Genomic DNA, 23,077 nt, shown 5'->3' with positions numbered 1-23,077 from the left:
GCACTCAGCATCCAGCCCACCCCATTGGGACCACTTGGTTTCCCCAGCGCTGGATTCCTGGCAGCAGGGACATTTTTCTACCTCCTGAAATGGGATAATAGTGCGATCCCACTCACCGCTGCCCCCTCCCCACATGCTACATTCCGACCATAAGATGCACCCACACTTTCCTCCCAAATTTGGAGGGGAAAAAGTGCATCTTATGGTCAGAAAAATACGGTATATAAATTCATTTATAGCCTTTATTAATCATTATATTTGAAATTACACAGATTACCCAGATCAGAGGTTTAGTCATTCTTGAATGTTTAGACTGTGAGGCAGTGAGGGGAATCATATGCGAGGATCGATATGTATCCTCCATGATGCGCATTGAAGTGTATTAAACCCACGGGTAGTGCATTGCAGTCACATATATAGCTGTGGCTGCAGTGCAAAATACAAGTAAGTGTGGACCTGATCAAGTTATTTGACCAAGGCAATGTTTAGGAAAGCCTGTAAAGGGCTTTTATTTTTGGAGCGGACTACAGGATGGTAGTGGGGCAGTCCACTCCCTCCAGACCGGGTCTTACAAGTGGCACATGGCCACAGGTTCCATTTAAAAACCCTGCAGCCAAGGGTTGGGTGTGTCAGAGTTTTGCTTGCAAACTGCAGAGCAAGTGGCTCTCCTAATTCTCAGAGCCATATTTTTTTTTATTTTTCTGTCAATATGGCCATGTGAGGGCTTGTTTTTGTGGGATGAGTTGTACTTTTGAATGACACCATTGGTTTTACCATGTTTTGTACTAGAAAATAGGACAAAAATTCCAAGTGCGGTGAAATTGCAAAAAAAAGTGCAATCCTACAATTGTTTTTTGTTTGGCTTTTTTACTAAATTCACTAAATGCTAAAACTGACCTACCATTATGATTCTCCAGGTCATTACGAGTTCATAGACACCAAACATGTAAAGGTTCTTTTTTATCTAAGTGGTGAAAAAAAATTCCAAACTTTGTTAAAACAAAAAAATTGTGCCATTTTTTATACTCGTAGCGTCTCAAATTATCGTGATTTCGGACTGAGTGAGGGCTCATTTTTTTGTGCGCCAAGCTGACATTTTTAATGATACCATTTTGGTGCAGAAACATTCTTTTGATCATCCGTTACTGCATTTTAATTCAATGTCGCAGCAACCAAAAAAACGTAATTCTGGCGTTTTGACTTTTTTCTCGCTACGCCGTTTAGCGATCAGGTTAATCTTTTTATTGATAGATCGGGCGATTCTGAATGCGGTGATACCAAATATGTGTAGCTTTGATTGTATTTTTATTGTTTTATTTTGAATGGGTCGAAAGGGGAGTGATTAGAACTTTTATATATATATTTATATTTTTAAAAACATTTTTTCTTTACTTTTGGCATGCTTCAATAGTCTCCGTAGGAGACTAGAAGCTACCACAGCCCGATCAGCTATGCTACATAGAGACGATGTTCAGATCGCCTCTATATAGCAGAATTCCTCACTTGCTATGAGCATCGACCACTGGGTGGTGCTCACAGCAAGCCGGCATTGACAACTATAGAGGTCTCCGGGAGACCTCAAGTTGTCATGCCAACACATCGTTGACCCGCGATCACGTGACGGAGGACACCGGTGTGCGTATTTTCGGCGCGACTGATGGAAGCGCAATTTAAATTGCGAGTTAATTCAGAGTTTGACAGCGGCATTTAACTGGATAATAGACGCAGGTGGATCGCAATTTCACCCGCGGCTATTGCGGGCACATGTCAGCTGTTCAAAACAACTTACATGTCCCCGGAAAGATGTGGGCTCACCGCCGGAGCCCACATTAAAGGAAGGGAGGCCGACAAAGGCGTAAATGTACGTCCGATGTTGGAAAGGGGTCAATCCCCCTGACAAAGAATGGTGACCCAATCACTGTCTGATTCTCCAACTGTAATCCCCACACAGTCCTCCATACAGTTTAATGGCCAAAAACAGTTCTCCATACAGTATAATGGGCCCCACATAGTCCTCCATACAGTATAAAGGGGCCCTGCATTGCCTTCTATACAATATAATGGCCCCATATAGTGCTCCATACAGTATAATTGCCTCAAAAAGTTCTCCATAAAGTCTAATTGCCCCTACATAGTGCTCCATACAGTATATTGGCCTCACATAGTGCTCCATACAGTATCAAGGACCCCACATAGTGCTGAATACAGTATAACGACCCCACATAGTCTTCCATACAGTATAATGGACCCACATAGTGCTCCATCCAGTATAACAGGCCCCACATAAAAAAATACTCATCTTTTCCCGCTCAACCCACTTCTCTTATCTCTTCATGGTGTCTTCAAATCCTCTGCACATCTCGGTACAGCAGGCGCATTGTAATCAGCTGTGCTGAGACATCAGACACAGAGGGGAATGATTGGAGGGGGAGCGTCCGCTAATGCTCCCTCCTCCAACTAAGCTTTCAACTAAGTGCAATGCTGGGTGAGAGAACAATGGGGCCAAATATACTCGGAGGACTCGCCCGAGGTTGCGGGCCGAATATACTCACCCTTTGGGCCAGATTTTGCCCATGGGGCAGAGTTTGACATACAGGTGCATCTCACAAAATTAGAATATCATCAAAAAGTTAATTTATTTCAGTTCTTCATTACAAAAAGTGAAACTCATATATTTGATAGAGTCATTACAAACAGAGTGATGTATTTTAAGTGTTTATTTTCGTTAATGTTGATGATTATGGCTTACAGCCACTGAAAATACAAAAGTCATTATCACAGTAAATTAGAATACTTTATAACACCAGCTTGAAAAAATGATTTTAAAATCTGAAATGTTGGCCTACGGAAATGTAATCTCTGCAGTTCATCCAGAGTGATCTTTGGCCTTTTGGCTGCATCTCTGATCAGTCTTCTCCTTGTTTGAGATGAAAGTTATGAGGGATGGCTGGGTCTTGGTAGATTTGCAGTGGTATGATACTCCTTCCATTTCAATATGATCGCTTGCTCAGTGCTCCTTGGGATGTTTAAAGTTTTGGAAATCATTTTGAATCCAAATCCGGCTTTAGACTTCTCCACAACAGTATCACGGACCTGCCTGTTGTGTTCCTTGGTCTTCATGATGTTCTCTGTGCTTCAAACAGAACCCTGAGACTATCACAGAGCAGGTGCATTTATACGGAGACTTGATTACATACAGGTGGATTATATTTATCACCATTAGGCATTTAGGACAACATTGGATTATTCAGAGATCAACAATGAACTTCTGGAGTGAGTTTGCTGCACTGAAAGTAAAGGGGCCGAATAATATTGCACGCCCCACTTTTCAGTTTTGAATTTCCACAAAAATGTAAAATAACCAATAAATTTCATTCAACTTCACAATTGTGTTCCACTTGTTGTTGATTCTTCACCAAAAATTTACATTTGGTATCTTTATGTTTGAAGCATGATATGTGGGAAAAGGTTGAAAAGTTCCAGGGGGTCGAATACTTTTGCAAGGCACTGTATGTTCAGTAAATGCACTCACTACTTGGGCGGGGCTCTTTTGGCATCAATTACTGCACCAATGCGGTGTGACATGGAGGCGATCAGTCTGTGGCACTGCTGAGGTGTTATTGAAGCCCAGGTTGCTTTGATAGCAGCATTCAGCTCATCTGCATTGTTGGGTCTGGTGTTTCTCATCTTCTTCTTGATGACAATACTTGATGACAATAATAAGGTCAGGCGAGTTTGCTGGCCAATTAAACACAGTGATACTGTTGTTTTTAAACCAGGTATTGGTCCTTTTGGCAGTGAGGACAGGTGCCAAATCCTGCTGGAGAATTACATTTCCATCTCCAATAAGCTTGTCGGCAGAGTGAAGCATGAAGTGCTCTAAAATTTCCTGGTAGATGGCTGCGCTGACTTTGGTCTTGATATAACACAGTGGACCTACACCAGCAGATGACATGGCTCCCCAAACCATCAATGATTGTAGATACTTCACGCTAGACCTTGGAAATCAAGGTCCCAGAGTCTGGAGGAAGAGTGGAGACACAGATAATCCAAGCTGCTTGAAGTCTAGTGTGAAGTTTCCACAATCAATGATGGTTTGGGGAGCTATATCATCTGCTGGTATAGGTACACTGTGTTTTATCAAGACCACAGTCAGCACGGCCGTCTAACAAGAAATTTTAGAGCACTTCATGCTTCCCTCTGCCGACAAGCTTTATGGAGATGGAAATTTTATTCTTCATCAGTACTTGGCACCTGTGCACACTGCCAAAAGTACCAATACCTGGTTTAAAAATAACAGTATCACTGTGATTGACCAGCAAACTCGCCTGACCGTAACCCCATAGAGTATCTATAGGGTATTGTAAAGAGGAAAATGAGAGATACCAGACCCAACAATGCAGACGAGCTGAAGGCTGCTATCAAAGCAACCTGGGCTTCCATAACACCTCAGCAGTGCCACAGGCTGATCACCTCCATGCCATGCTGCATTGATGCAGTAATTGATGCCAAAGGAGCCCCGACCAAGTGTTGAGTGCATTTCCTGAATATACATTTCAGTAGACCAACATTTTGGATTTTAAAATCATTTTTCAAGCTGGTGTTATAAAGTATTCTAATTTACTGAGATAATGACGTTTGAGTTTTCATTGGCTGTAAGCCATAATCATCAACATTAACAGAAAAAAGCACTTGAAATACATCACTCTGTTTGTAATGACACTATATAATATATTAGTTTCACTTTTTGTATTGAAGAACTGAAATAAATTAACTTTTTAATGATATTCTAATTTTGTGAGATGCATCTGTATGTGAGTTAGAGCTAGTCAGCTAATGTGTGAGCCGTGAGCTGGACTGCAGCAATACAAAAACCTGCTGAGAGAGAAGCAGAGTGTTAAGAGTGGATGTGAATAAAACAAGTGGTCACAGCCTGCTCTCCAGCAGCTGAGGACATGCTCTTCTGTGGCCTATGAAAGTGAAGATTACTGTGGCCTGTATCATTAGACTTTCATAGACTTAGGACAAAGAGGAAGACTGTGACTTTAACTCGAATTTCCCTAGTAGTAAAATCCTGAATACTGTTGAGACCCATATCTGTAGGTAACTGTTCCTCTGCTCAATATAGCAAGGTTTATGTTAATTAACCTTTACCTGTATATGTTGAAGAAACATTTCCTTCTAATTGCCACACCCATGAAGCTTGTACCATTAAGTTCATGCAGTGTGCATGAATATTGATGTGTAACCATCGAGAACTGTGCCAAACTTTTCATGTAATCATTAAATTTGCAGCCTCACTCAGAGACGGACCGTCATGCTTGCTTGACTCACATTGAGTAGACCAGTCGAATTCAAGTCTTCTGTGTCTCTGTCCATTACAGGAAAATCTTAACGGACAATATTTGAGGAAAATTATCTTTTATCAGTCAGAAAGTTGCTCATGGATAACTCCAACTTGACAATAAAGCAAACCATAATGCTAAGTAAACCCTTCAGAAGCTGCAGCAGATAAAATGAGGGTTGCCACCAGTCTGTGAAAGGGTCAGAAGTTAAGTGTGGTTCCTTGACCACAGACATGACTTCTGTGTCAAGGATGGTACACTGACAAACATGGAGACACCAGGGTGGAACTAAGGCCGGAGTCACACTTAACATATGAAAAATCGGTCCAATTTTCTCAGCCGAAAGTCGCACAAATGTTCTCCGTATGGTCATCCTTGTGTAATCCGTTTGCAATGCGCTGATGCGATTTTCTCGCACCTATGTATCTGTATGGCATCCATATGACAAGCATATGGCTTTACATTTCTCACTGTTTTTCCCCAATTAATTTAATGGCTCAGTGGGCTGAAATGAGGAAAATGTGTGCGTATTTCTTGCAAGTCACACTGATGGTCCGTGTGGTGTCCGATTTTTTTATCGCACCCATAGACTTGCATTGGTGAGACTCAGGCGATATACGCGTACAATCGCAGCATGCCATGATTTCACTCGCACGTTTAATACGCCCAAGAAAAAACACTGTGATGTGAGCTTCCCCATAGATTAACACTGGTCTGAGTGCTATGCAATTTTTTCTTGCATAGCACTCGTCCATATTATACGCTAGTGTGACTCCAGCCTAAAACAGATTAACTCAAAGATTTACTCACTGCCAGGCTTAGCCATGCCCCCTCTCTCCGAGTCATGGGACCTATGCAGCTTCCCATTCCTTCCCCTCGGCAACACTGGATGCAGCCTCGACAGTTCCAGACCGGCACAACACAGGTACCCTCAGCCCGGTCTTCCTCCTTACAGTTACACTACTCTATAATACCATAACAGTGATTGTTGGTTGCAGTAATTTAGAGGAAGACTCTTTAGTACAAACAGCAAGTGGTTTCCACTTCAAGCTTGCACTGCCCAACTGGTTCACAGTGGTTATCATAGAATACCTCGCAGTATGTCTGAACAGATTAAAGTTGCTCTCTCACAGGAATAGTCTGTAATGTGTACTCATTTTTGCACAGAAAAGCAGAACTTGTAGACATACACCTCCTATGGTGTTCCGATGTGGGCCACAGTGTTTCCTGCGATCTTAGGTCATGGCAGAACTCAGCTTACAGTGTCTCAGGTTACAGTCCTTTACACTATCTTCCGCTGTAGCACCACTCCCCAGTATTAGAGACTACTAGTGGCATACTGACAATGGCGGTAGACCACGTGGCCGCAATGACGTACTATATGGAGGGCAATTGGGCTGCATTATACTATATGGAGGGCAATGGGGCAGGCTCATTATATGATACTAGATTGTGGCCCGATTCTAACGCATCGGGTATTCTAGAATATGCATGTCCCCGTAGTATATGGACAATGATGATTCCAGAATTCGCGGCAGACTGTGCCCGTCACTGATTGGTCGAGGCAACCTTTATGACATCATCATCGCCATGGCAACCATTATGACATCTACGTCGATACTGTGCCCATTGCTGATTGGTCGAGGCATGGCGGCCTCGACCAATCAGACGCGGGATGTCTACGTCCTTCATGACATCATCGTCGCTGTGCCGGTCACTGATTGGTCGAGGCCTGGTGGCCTCGAACAATCAGAGACGCGGGTTTCTACGTCGATACTGTGCCCGTCGCTGATTGGTCGAGGCCTGGTGGCCTCGACCAATCAGAGATGCGGGATTTCCAGGACAGACAGACAGAAAGACAGACAGACAGACAGACAGATGGAAAAACTCTTAGACAAACTTTACCTACTACTGTTTTTGACATCATGATGCCATTACTCTCTCACTTTATATTCCTGACCTGCCTAGAATGGAACTTGTGCATCACCACACATAGACATCCTGCACAGTTGACCTGTCATCAGTGACCTAAATGAGGCTGTGTATCCACCACAAATCTTAATATTTACTTACCTTGTAATGTCTTCACATCCTGTTCCATCCAGATGTGTCCCGATCCCCGAATTCCAAGCGGCGGAAGTTCACCGACCGCCATATTGGGACACCCAAGTGATGAATGTCTCAATATGGAAACTGCTTGTGGTACCAGCCTCTTGCGCGGTACCACCAGCGGAACATCGTCACACCACAAACACACACACATACACAGACACTGTATACACCATACGCACCACACACACAAACACACTGTATATGATGTACGCACCACACACACACACTGTATATGCCGTACACACCACACACACACCTCTTGTGTGGTACCACCAGTGGAACAGTGTCACGAACACACCGCCACCGGGATCAGCAAAATGACTAACTGACCCCCGCCATTTTTGTACAGGAGGAGCACATGCGCAGTTTTAATGTGACCGCCGATATCTGTCTGCACAAAGATGGTGGCGGTCTAATTTACTGCACCTGCGCGAATTCCACGCAGGTCCAGTGAATCATTCGGCTGATCCCGGTGGCAGATGCACGACCTGTCTACAGGCATAGGAAGCCGGTCACATTAAAGGGGTTTTCCCATGAACAAAAGTTCATTTTAAAAATTATCTGTGTCTGACCGTGTACGGAGCATACCACATCTCCTGGGCTGGGGAGGAAGCAAAAGGTAATACTGACATTAGAGCAGGGGATCACAGAGGATTCATTTTGTCAGGTAAAATATTTCACTGACCATTTTTAAACAATATTTACGGGAGAATAATATGGGAGAAGTCAGCACATGGGGAAAGAGAGAGTGGATAGGTAGGTGAGCACATGGGGGGAGAGATTCTCAACGTTGCAAAGCCTGCCCCCATCGTGACATTACCGCCCTCCCAATGCGATAGCATCGGGCCCCCATCTAGTGATATACACTGATCAAAAAAATAAAGGGAACACTAAAATACCACATCCTAGATATCACTGAATGAAATATTTCAGTTGCAAATCTTTATTCATTACATAGTGGAATGTGTTGAGAACAATAAAACATAAAAATTATTAATGTAAATCAAAACTAATATCCTATGGAGGTCTGGATTTGGAATGATACTCGAAATCAAAGTGGAAAATCAAACCAGGCTGGTCCAACTTCAGTGGAAATGCCTCAAGACAAGGAAATATTGTTCTGTTGTGGTATGTGGCCTCCACGTGCCTGTATGACCTCCCTACACCGCCTTGGCATGCTCCTGATGGTCTCCTGAAGGATCTCCTCCCAGACCTGGACTAAAACATCCACCAACTGCTGGACAGTCTGTGGTGCAACGTAACATTGGTGGATGGTGTGAGACATGATATCCCAGATGTGTTCAATCGGATTCAGGTCTGGGGAATGGGTGAGCCAGTCCATAGCTTCAATGCCTTCATCTTGCAGGAACTGCTGACACACTCTAGCCACATGAGGTCTGGCATTGTCCTGCATTAGGAGGAACCCAGGGCCTACCGCACCAGCATATGGTCTCACAAGAGGTCTGAGGATCTCATCTCGGTACCTAATGGTAGTCAGGCTACCTCTGGCGAGCACATGGAGAGCTGTGCGGCCCTCCAAAGAAATGCCACCCCACACCATTACTGACCCACTGCCAAACCGGTCATGCTGAAGGATGTTGCAGGCAGCAGATTGCTCTCCACGGCGTCTCCAGACTCTGTCACGTCTGTTACATGTGCTCAGTGTGAACCTGCTTTCATCTGTGAAGAGCACTGGGCACCAGTGGCGAATCTGCCAATCCTGGTGTTCTGTAGCAAATGTCAAACATCCTGGACGGTGTTGGGCTGTGAGCACAACCCCCATCTGAGGACGTCGGGCACTCAGACCATCCTTATGAAGTCGGTTTCTAACCATTTGTGCAGACACATGCACATTTGTGGCCTGCTGGAGGTCATTTTGCAGGGCTCTGGCAGTGCTCCTCCTGTTCCTCCTTGCACGAAGGCTGAGGTAGCAGTCCTGCTGCTGGGCTGTTGCCCTCCTGCAGCCCCCTCCGCCCTCCTACAGCCCCCTCCACATCTTCTGCTGTACTGGCCTGTCTCCTGGTAGTGCCTCTAGCCTCTGGACACTACTCTGACAGACACAGCAAACCTTCTTGCCACAGCTCGCAATGATGTGCCATCCTGGATGAGCTGCACTACATGAGCCACTTGTGTGGGTTGGAGAGTCCGTCTCATGCTACCACGAGTGTGAAAGCACAACCAACATTCAAAAGTGACCAAAACATCATCCAGGAAGCATTGGTACTGGGATGTGGTCTGTAGTCCCCACCTGCAGAACCACTCCTTTATTGAATGTGTCTTGATAATTGCCAATAATTTACATCTGTTGTCTATTCCATTTGCACATCAGCATGTGAAATTGATTGTCAAACAGTGTTGCTTCCTAAGTGGACAGTTTGATTTCACAGAAGTTTGATTTACTTGTAGTTATATTCTGTTGTTTAAGTGTTCCCTTTTTTAGGGCAGTGTATATAAAAGATTACCGCCCACATTAACATATAGAAACACATTCCCTATAAATAACAGGGTTACACAACATATAAGTCACACATGGCGGTTTGCTTGGTCCACTATGCAAGGCCCCAGTTAGACATTTAATAGAAGTTTCGTGCTAGATGACATGTCGTGCTAGATGATAAGAACTGGAGGCTCTTTGCCAAGAGTAATGTGCAGCTTATCCACATGAGAAAATAAAGGGCTTCATTCACAACTATCACAAAAGACTGCAAGTCATCATTGATGCACAATGAGGCACTTAACGATATTAAGAATGAAGGGTATATTAACTTTTGAGAGGGAATGTGAAGTGTAATAGTTGCATGTATTGCATTCTTAAGATAACATAAATGTTTTTTCTAATTGCTCATGTGTAGTGATGGGTGAGCACTAAAATGCTCGGGTGCTCATTGCTTGGGTTGGAGCAAATTGGAATGCTCGGGCGCTTTACCCGAGCAACGAGCCCAATGTAAGTCCATGGCAAACGTGAGCATTTTTCCCGTGGCCCTCCCGGCGGTCTGCAGAGGGACTAGAAATTGTGGAAATTGATGGGAACAGTTCTCAAATGACATTGGAACAGCATGGGGAAGACCCCTGGAAGCATTTCTGACTCCCAGGTCACTGCTGTGAACGATGTTATCAGTCTTACGCCACTTTTACAGACTCACAATAAAACATACAAAAACAAAGCCAAAATGGATTTTCTTGTGAAATATGCTAAGGAACATCCTTTCCAGGGTAATGACTTCTATATAAGGCAAATAACTAACCAAAAACAAAAATGCACCTTCACACCTTGGGCTATGTTCACACGTAGCGTTATTGATGCGTTTTTGAACTGTAGCTTTGCTTTCAACCAAGACAAATGCATTCACTGGGAAATGTAATTTTAACATTTTACAACCTTATCTGGCCATGTGGTGTGTGACACATCATCAGACACATCTTGTTTCATTTATGAAGTAGGGACTCTGAAAGTCACAAAGCCTATTTTTATAGGGCCAATAGACTGCCATTACTATTCTTAAAGGACCAGCAGTCGGCCTTCACTATTCTTAGAGAGCCATCAGCCAGCTATGCTTTGTTGTTCCCATTAAACAGTGGGTCTCCTATACTGTTATTGCGAATGCAGTGAGTGGCAGGGCTGCCCAAAATTTGGATGCACCCCAATACCCCTTTGAAGAGACGTACAGGAGGGCCTCCTGAAAACAATATTCCCATTATTAGGAAGTGGGTTTCCCATGGTGTTTGCCTGTGCAGTGAACGCAAGGGCTGCCAAAAATGTGGACCTACTCCAATGCCCCTTGGAAGAGACATAGAGGAGGGCCCCATGAAAATGTTCCCATTATTAGGAAGTGGGTCTCCCATAGTGTTTGCCTATAAAGTGAAGCAACAGCTGCCAAAAATTTGGAGGAACTCCAATGCCCCTTTGAAGAGACGTAGAGGAGGGCCTCATGAAAAAATGTTCCCATTATTAGGAAGTGGGTCTCCCATAGTGTTTGCCTATGCAATGAATGCAAGGGCTGCTAAAAATTTGGATGCACTCCAAATCCCCTTGAAAGAGACGTGGAGTTAGGCCTCATAAAAAATTTCCCATTAGAAAGGAGCTGATCTCTTATACTTGTAATGCCCATGTACTAAGTGTATGGGCTGATAAACATTTACCCCTGGGGGTATACATGAACATACTGTATAACCAAAAATTTTTACGGGCATCATAAACACCCTTTAAAAAAATTATGTGGGTGTTGCATCACGGACCACGGTCACCCTGGTAATATGGTGGTGGTGGATGATCATGATGAGGAGAATGGAGGACAACAGCAAATAGCCAAAATCAGGAAGCGTATACCCAGGTGTGGATGTGAAGAGGTGTGTGAGAAGAGACCTCCCAAAAAAAGACACTGGATTTGAGTTTATGTTACGCTGCTATCATTCGGTGGTGTAGAGAAGTCTGGCTCAATCCAACCCTTGTTATTTTTTTTTAAGAGATAGCATGTCAGAATTTTCAGTTGACAGGCAGATGCGCTTATCAGTTATAATTCCACCAGCGGCACAAAAAACCTGCTCTGACAAAACGTTAGCGGCAGGGCAGGCCAGGACCTCCAAGGCGTAGAGAGCCAGTTCCTGCCACTTGTCCAGCTTGGATACCCAATAATTATAAGGCACAGAGGAATCATGGAGGATGTTGGTACAGTCAGCAAGGTACTCCCTCAGCATCTTCACAAATTTTGCACTCCTTGTGAGAGTACTTTGCACCTCAGGGCCTGTGCGATGGGAGGGTCTGAGAAAACTCTCCAAGAACTTTGACAGTCTTTCCCTTCCTCTGCTGGATTGGAGTTATGTCTCTCTCGCCTGTACTCCTTGGTTTTCCAATGAACTGTGACCTCTGCCGCCAGCGTTTTCAGATGGGAATATTTTTAATGATTCCGCAACAAGGGCCTTCTGGTACTGCCGCATTTTAGTAGACCTGTCCACCTCAGAAATAAGAGATAGAAAGTTCTCCTTGTAGCCTGGATTTAGAAGTGTCGCCAACCTGTAATGACTGTCACCCAAAATTTTGAGAACGCGAGGGTCACGGGAAATGCAGTGTAACATAGACTCAGCCATGCGTACCAGACTGCCAACAGGCAAGACTTCCGTGTCCTCATCAAGAGGACGACTGACCATGCTCTCCTCCTCCTCCCTGTCCTCAGGCCATCCATGCTGAACAGAGGGTATGACAGTTGTGCAGGTAGTACCATCTATAGTGCATGAAACTAGATCCTGTTCTTCCTCCTCCTCCTTCTCCTCTTCCTCATTGTCACCCAATCCATGTTGGGATGAGATGAGGCTGGGCTGTGTGCAATCACCCTTTATGGTTCCTTGCTCCATCTCATCGTGCTCCCCTGCAGTGCATCCTCTTTGAATGTGAGCGGAGAATGTTTCAGAACACAGAGAAGTGGAATGTTGACGCTAACTATGGTGGTATCGCCGCTCACCATCTTGGTGGAGTCCTCAAAGTTTTGCAGGATGGTACATATGTCTGACATCCATGTCCATTCCTGAGGTCTTATTTGTGTAGTCTGAACTGAATACTGATGGCCTTGTTAATGCTGGTAGTCAACAACTGCCCTCTTCTGCTCACAAATCCTTCACAACATCTGCATTGTAGAGTTCCGTGTGGGGACATCACACATCAGACGGTGAGCCGTAAGCTCCAAATGCTGCTAAATCACGGCCAGTGCAGTGGAAGCTGTAGCTGACTTTCTAAAATGGGTACACAGGCGGCGTACTTTGACAAGCAGATGATCCGTCAGCTCCGGGTAGGTTTTGAGAAACCGCTAAACCACAAGGTTAAGCACATGGGCCAGGCATGATACGTGTGTGAGCTCGCCTCACCTCAGAGCCACCACCAGGTTCCAGCCACTGTCACACATGACCATGCCTGGCTGTAGGTTCAGCGGTGTCAGCCACAGATCTGCCTGCACTTTCAGAGCTGTCCACAACTCTTCAGCATTGTGCGGTTTGTCACCTAAGCATATTAGCTTCAGCACAGCCTGTTGCCCCTTGGCTGAGGCAGTGCAGTGCTTCCAGTTTGTGACTGATGTGGTCATTTCAGAGATAGAGGCTGAAGATGAGTAGGAGGTGCAGGAGCTGTAGACTGTGGGGGCAACCCTGATTGACCAAGGACCCGCAATCCTCGGCATCGGGAGGACGTGTTCCATCCCAAGGTCCAACTGGGCCCCAGCTTCCACAATGTTAACCCAGTGTACCGTCAGCGAGATGTACCATCCCTGCCCAGAAGCACTTGTCCATGTGTCCGTGATTAGGTGGACTTTCTCAGTAATTGCATTGTTGAGGGCATGACTAATGTTGTGGGACACGTGCTTGTATAATGGGGGGACCGAGCACGGAGGGATGGCCGCTGCCATCAGGTTGCGGAAAGCTTCCGTCTCCACGTGCCTAAAAGGCGACATTTCAACCCCAAGCAGTCGTGAAATGTATGAATTTAGTAATTTTGCCTGTGGGGCATTGGCTGTGTATTTTGGCAGAATTTTGAGACCACTATGTGATCCGTGTGACAGACAACCCACAGTTTTAAATAGATGGATTTTTAGCGTTGTAATATGAAAAGGATCTGGCTGTATTCAGCAGTGCCAACAAGCAAATGGAGCAAAAAAAGTGTTCTCTTGATTGCTTTTTAAGCAAATAATCAGGATTAAGATCCCCAAAAAATTATTCCTGGCTCCTGATACCTGGAGCTAGGTCTAGAAATATCTGTAAAAGCAGCAGCAGCAGACAGAACTGGAATGGACCCTCTTGTTATATGCACTGCTGCACTGCAGTCTGCCACATACACTGCCTGCCTGTCTAGCACTGATATCTATGCAGCTGGATTAGTCCTCAGAAGGACTGTTAGTTGAGATGGATATGTGTATAATATATTGTGGTATACCTTCACCAACTAAGAAACAAGCAAACCTCTCCCTAGCTGAGCAGCACCTTTCCCTACACTGCCTAATTCTGGAGTAGACTGTGACGAGCATGGCGGTGGCAGGTCTGATATAGACCTGATGACACTGTGCGGCTAGCCAATCACTGTAATGCCACAACCAACATGGCTGCGGCATTACACTGTGTGGCAGACAAATCCTGCATGTTGATTGGCTCTCTAAAGAGAGCCAAACATGCAGGAAGGGTGCCCGAGCTCCAGCCAAGCAACCCCGGAAATACTCGGCGAGCTCCGAGCAGTGAGATGCTCGGGTGAATATCAAGTAGTGGCGAGCATGCTCACTCATCACTACTCATGTGATAGTCCACATCTTACAATGTCAGTCTATGGTATGTAAATCTACAAGCACAGTTGTATTTTGCCGTTTATATTAAAAGGGTTGCCAGGAACTTTTACATTGATGGCCTATCTTTAGGATAGGTCATTAATATCTGATCGATGGGGGTGCGATGGCCGCCAATCAGCTGTTCCTGGTGACAGATGTGATCATTTGTGGTGCTGCACAGAACAGCTCTGTCAACTGTATAGTACTGCACATCCACCCCTTATTCAAATAAATAGGGGGCACATGTGCTCGTTCCCAGCGATAGCCACTATGTAGTGGAAAGAACTGTGTAGTTCGGCTCCACAACTGATCACATTCAGCCGCTGCCTGATCAGTGAACAGCTACTTGGCGGGTGTGCCGGGTGTTGCACCCCTACAGATCAGATATTTTTTGATTATCCTAAGGTTAGGCCATCAATATAAATGTCCTGGACCACCACTTTAACCCCATATGTATTCGGGTCCCAAAGCTTTTATCATCATAAACAAGTGCGATTGATTTACCTGTACTCAAAGTTTTCTGCTATAAAAAGAGAAATGTGTTGGTCATGATCGTTTCACACCCATATACTTTACCACAGTTTTGTCTTTTGTATGATGTTCATCGTGCACATTTAGGTTGAATGGCGCAGTAATTAAAGGATTCGAGAAGGATGTTGGTACCAAAATATCATTTTATGGTTTTACAGTCAACACCATGAAGAATTCTCTGATTGCCTATTACGAATACGGCTTCACTGAAACACCCAAAGGGCAGGTAAAAGAGATACTTAGCTACCGAGTATGTAATCACCAATGGCTCTGCTAAAAAACTGAATGTAGTTGAATATTTACGACCATAAAAGCAGTGGACCACTTGCTCAGTTTTGGAACAGCTATCCAAACTATTACCTAGTTACTCATATTGTCCTGATTTCTGCAAATTTAGAGTCAATTTCCAAAATCTAATTTTGCTTCTATGAGTGTGGGAACCTAAGGAGGAATTAAAGCAGTCAAGATTATATAGCAATATATGGTGGTATTATTTGGATACTGACTTGCATTTACCGTGAATTAAATGGCAGTATAATACGGGCTCCTAAATGAAGTATTATAGGGTGTAGGGTTTCAGTCACTTGGGTAGTCGGTAGCGTTCACACAGACCGACAATATCTTGCTCAAAGATTAAAGTTTATTAAAGTCCATAAGCAGTCAGCATAAGGGAAAACAAATAGCCTTTCTCCAGCACAAAGGTTTAACAAAAATAAAACAGTTTTACAGACGATATAGGCTCACCCATTTAAAGTACAGTCCTCTCTTAGCCAATCTCTAGCAAAGTCTCACCAACATACAATAGATCTTTCCACCTTCAATCCCAGACCACCACTGAGATAACTCATCTGCTTTTTAAATGGGTTGTACAGGCAAGATTGGAGAAAGATAATGGAGCAGCCAATCCAACCCAGCTCTTCTAGCTGCTCCTAAAATCAGGACCCAGAAGTCCAGTCTCTTTAAAAAATATTGCAACAACCTAATGTGGACAGTTTATGGCAGTATTATCATTTTACAGTGTTATTATCTCTGCTAAAATTGCAAGAATTGTCTAATTTACAAGTTAGGAAAGATCTTATTTTGTTTGTGGTCCAGCGCCCCAGTTTGTATACAGTTGGCCCTGTCAGTATACCACCATTGCCATGACTGGTACTTACATTTTTTGTATGTTTTTATAGGGACTTCGATACATATTTATACCATCAGATCTAAGGGACTATATTATGCTACGTTCCAGTATTTTAGGAGTTCCTGTCCCAAGTGGTACTGACAAAGGGGATAAGTATGTTGGATTTTCTCTATGTAATTGAGATAGTGAGATGTGTGAATCATCACAGAAATCTAGAAAATCATCTTTACTTCCCACTTAGGCCTTCTTCATATTATGGTCCTGAAGCGACTCCAGAGAAATTCAAATTTCTACATCCCAACTTTCTGGTCTACCTTCGAGACAGGTGAAATGCCCTTTGTATATTGGTTGAAGTTTTGAAGATGGTGACAAGTGCAGATTTAAATGTGGTTGTCACTCATCAAAAGGTTAAAATTATATATTATATTAATATTTAATCCTTGATTTGATGTCAATTTTGTTGTTTTTGCAGCTCTCTTGTCCATACTCACAATGCATGTTAATGAGTGAAACAGAAACTATACCTGAATGCAATCCTGTAACTTTACCTAATCAGCTATAATGTATTTCTTATCTTACAGATTCTTAAAGTCAGAAATACTAAAAACGGAATTTGCAAACCTATATATGCCCAGTACTGGTGGGCTCATGCTATTAACTGCATTACACTCCTGTGATCAGGTGAGGGTTTCTTTATGATCTTTCTCTAATCTGTGACACTGCTAGGTAAGCCAACAGCCAATGCCCTTTGCAAGACAGGAAAGAGCGGGGAAACTATCAAGCGACATTAGTGAAGGGCAGGGTAGGTTGATAATTTGGCCACAAAAATTCTAAACCCATATATGCATAGCATTATACAGGGGCTTGTACGTATTACTATTTGGTGATGTTCACGAGCGTAACTATTATTCGTGCAGGGGTTACAATTGCACCTGGCTTGAGACGACCAATACTGTTAAACTCCCATGATAGTTGGAGGCCCTGTTGGAGATTTTGCATTGGAGCCCAAGAGGTTGAATTTATGCCACTGGGGATGATGAAACATGATTTAACAAGCAGTTTACACCAGTTTTCAGATTAAAAGAGGTTGTAGTTTTGCAAAATTTTTGCACAACTTTCTTATATTAGCTCAGACAACTTTCTTTCACATGGGCCCTTTTCGTAGTCACCTAGCAGCTCCAAAATAGCAACCATGTGACAGTCTTGGTGCTAGCTACTTTGTTTTCTAGATTCCTGTGGTTGTCCCAGCCTTTGTCCCAGCCTTTGTCCCTTAACCCATGTGCAGGGATCTGGACTTACACAGGGACCCCCTAGTCTTAGTCACAAAGTCATCTTCTGTTCAGTGGTGCAAGCATGCAAGTAGAATAGTCAGACAGCTGGATCAGAACCAGGAAGTTTAGGAGGCACAAAATCGTAAGGCAAGAGAAACGTCACTAAACTTGTCAGGTCATAGAACGAAAATAATCAGAACAAACAGGAGCACAGCTTCCTATTCTCTCCAGAGGGGTACCTAAAATGGTTGCCACACAAAATGGCTGGTCCCCTATATAGTATCCCCCTGACCCCACCTCTAGCCCCTCCTATCCACCATGACCTAAACCTGGCTCCACCTATGCCAAACTGTTAACCCCTGATTACCCACCTACAAATGCAGCTCTATACACTCCCATGTTACCCTGTCATCTTGGCTTCCCTTGAGGGCCGGGGGCCCAGTACGGCCTCTCTAGACTATAATGAACTCCATAGCCCCCTTTAAAAACAGCACCAAAAGCCAAAGGGAATAAAAAGGACTGGCGCAGTCACAGATCTCAAGCAATAAAGACGCTTCCCGGTGGCCAAAGTGGAAACACAGGAACCAGTAATCGGTGCAAATGTTACACTTTCTGACAAGGAGGAGGTATTGCTGAGAGTGCCTGACAAATTTATGATAATTTAATCAACAAAAGTGTAAATTATGACAGAAATGCATGCCAGTCCTAAGGGGCCACGCCTCTTAGTAAAATTGGCACCCTAACTCACACTTCATCAAGACTGGTGTAAAAAACAGCAGTTTTGATGAATCAACACCTACTGTATATATTTGCTCTAGGTCAAAAAAAAAGTTGAGCTTTATGATTAACGTATGTCTTCTTCACAGGTCGATGCTTATGGATTTATCACAAATAATTTCAAACAGTTTTCTGATCATTACTTTGAAAGAACGAAGAAAGAACTTGAATTTTATGCCAATCATGACATGTTAATGGAAATGCACTTGTGGAGCAAATTGCAGCAGAAAGGGATCATGACTTTATACCAACGATGAAGAAAGATTTCTGCCATTTAGACTTATGAAAGGAAGGGGACTGTGCTCCTCCATAGCTCCAAATAGCTATGAAAAAATAGGACTTATTATGAAGTGGGACATTTTAACTCCATCATTGCCCACCGCCTTTTTTTAATGTTACAGAAAAATTCAAGGTTCTTACGCAAAGAACTTCTATAAATTTCAATTTTTTTGATTAATCTTTAATCACCTTAAGATAACTAAAAGATAGTTATCTTTAATTTTAAAACTCTCTGTGGTTCAATGAAGCCTATCACTACTCAGATTAAAAGGATACGGTGTTTACGTTGCCAAACAGGCATTTCTTCTTTTTTTCTTCTATTGTATAGAAGGGTTGTGTTGTTGTTTTTTTTTTATTATCTCTTGGTTAATAATTTACTAGACGTGGTCACTACACGGAGCAATAATTCCAGGAATTTGAAACTGGATTAATCAATGACATAAAAAGAACAGTTGGGAGCTGTGGTTCAGATTTTTGCTATAATGATGTCACACATGGTCAGTACTGTAATATTGCAATTTTATGTGGGAACGTGCCTTATTGTTACTTCTTAACTACTGTTGTGAGCCAATGTGAAATTGAATACCTCTTTGATGACTTCGCAATGAAGAAGTTTTTTTAGGAAACTAAAAGGAAGCGAGTATAAATTAAAAGGAATCTGTCAGCAGGATATCACCTCCCAGACTATTAATATGTGCATACCTTTACATGGCCAGTCCGACCCCTTCATTACTGAAATACTGGATAGATATGCAAATGAGGCTGAAGTGCTTTCAGCATGTGGAGCTCTTCCGAAGCATCTGTCACTCCATCTCTATTCTCTTCCCAGTGCTGCCTCCTCTTAGGGTACCGTCACACTATAACATTTCGATCGCTACGACGGTACGATTCGTGACGTTCCAGCGATATCGTTACGATATCGCTGTGTCTGACACGCAGCAGCGATCAGGGATCCTGCTGAGAATCGTACATCGTAGCAGATCATATGGAACTTTCTTTCATCGCTCGATCTCCCGCTGTCATCGCTAGATCGGTGTGTGTGACACCGATCTAGCGATCTAGCGATGCGATCCAGCGATGCGTTCGCTTGTAACCAGGGTAAACATCGGGTAACTAAGTGCAGGACCGCGCTTAGTTACCCGATGTTTACCCTGGTTACAAGCGTTAAACTAAAAAAAAACAAACAGCACATACTTACATTCTGGTGTCCGTCAGGTCCCTTGCCGTCTGCTTTCCGCACTGTGACTGCCGGCCGTAAAGTGAAAGCAGAGCACAGCGGCTGTGCTTTCACTTTCACTTTACGGCCGGCAGTCACTGAGTGCGGGAAGCAGACTGCAAGGGACCTGACGGACACCAGAATGTAAGTATGTGCTGTTTGTTTTTTTTTAGTTTAACGCTTGTAACCAGGGTAAACATCGGGTAACTAAGCGCGGTCCTGCGCTTAGTTACCCGATGTTTACCCTGGTTACCCAGGGACCTCGGCATCGCTGGTCGCTGGAGAGCTGTCTGTGTGACAGCTCCCCAGCGACCACACTACGATTTACCTACGATCACGGCCAGGTCATATCGCTGGTCGTGATCGTAGGTAAATCGTATAGTGTGACGGTACCCTTACTTAACTGATAGTTCCATTGAACTCCTAGTTCACATGGCCTTGAGGTTGGGGAGAGCAGAATCTTGAGAAGAACTACCACATGCTGAAAGCACTTTAGCTTCATTTGCATTACGATTCAAACGCTGATTTCACAGTGATGGAGCAATGGACTGGCCATGTAAAGGTATTGCTGGACTTGTGTTTCAAAGAGCAACATGTGCATATAATAGTGTATGGAGTGAAATCCTGCTGAGAAATTCTCTTTAAATCATGATTGCGTCTTATTCAGCGTTTTTTAAAAATATTTTTTTAATAAAAGTGTAAATAAATTAGAAAGCGTGTCTTAGTCTATTTCTTCTTTTACTTCTGTTTTGCAGCACAAGTTTTGCGTACAGTTAAAAAAGTAAATAAAATGTGTATTAATATTATTAAAATTAGAACTAATGGGATTGAATGTAATACAATAATAAAAGATGCATTAATTACCTGCTAAATCCCTTTGCTTTGCATCAGTCTGCTTGCTTGGCCGCAGAGATCACATTCTTTCTATACATCATTGACCCTTGACGAACACCAGTCCCTGCCTATAGCGGCCATGTATGGTAGCTGGTACTTCATAACAGTGACTAGTAAGGAGAAACAGAGCAGTGGAACTAGAGCAATGAGGTTTTTGGCTAGTAGGTAATTATTCTTTATTTATTATGTTCACTCCCTCTACCATCAACAGGGGATTGAACAACTTTTTCAAAATAATAGAAATTCCACATTTTCCATAATGATGTCATAGCTTATTTATTCCACTTGTTTAACATAGGGGAACAACACAAATTAACTATATATATATATATATATATATATATATATATATATATATATATACTGTATATATATATATATATATATATATACTAGATGGTGGCCCGATTCTAATGCATCAGGTATTCTAGAATATGCATGTCCACGTAGTATATTGCCCAGCGACGTAGTATATTGCCCAGTCACATAGTATATTGCCCAGCGACGTAGTATATTGCCCAGCGACGTAGTATATTGGCCAGCTACATAGTATATTGCCCAGTCATGTAGTATATTGCCCAGTCACGTAGTATATAGCAGAGCCACGTAGTATATTGCCCAGTCACGTAGTATATTGCCCAGCACAGAGCCACATAGTATAGAGACTTAAAAAAAAATAAACATATACTCACCTTCCGAAGGCCCGTTGAAGTCGTGCTATACTCACCATCCGCCGCCTTTCACGCTCCCGGGACCGCTCCATTGCAAGCGGCAGCTTGCGGTCCCAGGGCTGGTGTGAGCAGGACCTATGATGATGTCGCGGTCACATGACCGTGACGTCACGGCAGGTCCTTGTCGCTCACCAGCCCTGGGATGGAACCGGAAGCTACCGCTTGCAATGGAGCGATCCTGGGAGCGACGCGAGGAGCGGGAAAGGCGGCGGATGGTGAGTATAGCAGGTTTTTTGTTTTTTTTATTATTTTTAACATGACATATTTTTACTATTGATGCCGCATAGGCAGCATCAATAGTAAATAGTTGGGGACACACAGGGTTAATAGCAGCGGTAACGGAGTGCGTTACACCACGGGCCGTTACCGCTGCCATTAACCCTGTGTGAGCGGTGAGTGGAGGGGATTACGGAGCGGGCGTCGGGCAGTGAGTGCAGGGGAGTAGAGGAGGGACTAATCGGACTGTGCCCGTTGCTGATTGGTCGCGGCAGCCATGACAGGCAGCTGCCGAGACCAATCAGCGAACGAATAACCGTGACAGAAGGACAGACAGACTGACGGAAGTGACCCTTAGACAATTATATAGTATATATACAGTCGTGCTCAAAAGTTTACATACCCCGGCAGAATTTTTGCCTTCTTGGTCTTTTTTCAGAGAATATGAATGATAACACCAACACTTTTTCTCCACTCATAGTTAGTGGTTGGGTGAAGCCATTTATTGTCAACCTACTGTGTTTTCTCTTTTTAAATCATAACGACAACCCAAAACATCCAAATGACCCTGATCAAAAGTTCACATACCCTGGTGATTTTGGCCTGATAACATGACACAAATGGGTTCGAATGGCTACTAAAGGTTACATCCTCACCTGTGACCTGTTTGCTTGTAATCAGTGTGTGTGTACATAAAAGCTGAGTGAGTTTCTGGGATTTAGACAGACTTTTGCAGCTTTCATCCAGCCACTGACGTTTCGGGATTGTGAGTGATGGGGAAAGCAAAAGTATTGTCAACGGATCTATGAGAAATGGTAGTTGAACTGTATAAAACAGGAAGGGGATACAAAAAGATATCCAAGGAATTGATAATGCCAGTCAGCAGCACTCAAATTGTTATTAACAAATGGAAATAACCTCTGTCAATGCCAACAAAGGATATATAACAAAATATTGAGATGAACTTTTGTTATTAATGACCAAATACTTATTTTTCACCATAATTTGAAAAATAAATCTTGCCAAATCAGACAAGGAGATTTTCTGGATTTGTTTTCTCATTTTGACTCTGATAGTTGTGATCTACCTATGATGTCAATTACAGGCCTCTCTCATCTTTTTAAGTGGGAGAACTTACACAATTGGTGGTTGACTAAATACTTTTTTTCCCAACTATTTCTGTGCAGAATGTAAGAATGCCTGAAAATACGAATATGTGAAGCTGTACAACCTTTTTCTAAATAAAATAAACCGAAGTGAAGTTTTGATTTTCTTTTTTCA

The 23,077-nt window shown here is 43.3% G+C and overlaps 1 protein-coding gene across 3 annotated transcripts in view; it reads left to right on the top strand.

Moving 5' to 3' along the window:
* ST6GALNAC2 (ST6 N-acetylgalactosaminide alpha-2,6-sialyltransferase 2) overlaps nt 1-19,842 on the top strand; it is a 99,499-nt gene extending 79,657 nt beyond the window's left edge. For 2 of the 3 annotated variants that reach the window (XM_069752100.1, XM_069752098.1), the window contains exons 6-10: nt 15,371-15,509; nt 16,462-16,565; nt 16,654-16,737; nt 16,994-17,093; nt 18,550-19,841. In XM_069752100.1, the coding sequence (XP_069608201.1) occupies nt 15,371-15,509; nt 16,462-16,565; nt 16,654-16,737; nt 16,994-17,093; nt 18,550-18,717 (595 nt within the window). In that variant the 3' untranslated portion in view covers nt 18,718-19,841. Of the gene's footprint in view, nt 1-15,370; nt 15,510-16,461; nt 16,566-16,653; nt 16,738-16,993; nt 17,094-18,549 lie in introns of all 3 variants that reach the window. The other variant, XM_069752099.1, reaches the window with a different exon arrangement.
* Nucleotides 19,843-23,077: the final 3,235 nt, after the last annotated feature.

Source organism: Ranitomeya imitator, chromosome 2 (assembly GCF_032444005.1).
Source record: "Ranitomeya imitator isolate aRanImi1 chromosome 2, aRanImi1.pri, whole genome shotgun sequence".
Classification (NCBI taxonomy): Eukaryota; Metazoa; Chordata; class Amphibia; order Anura; family Dendrobatidae; genus Ranitomeya; species Ranitomeya imitator.
This window is presented reverse-complemented; position numbering and strand designations above follow the sequence as displayed.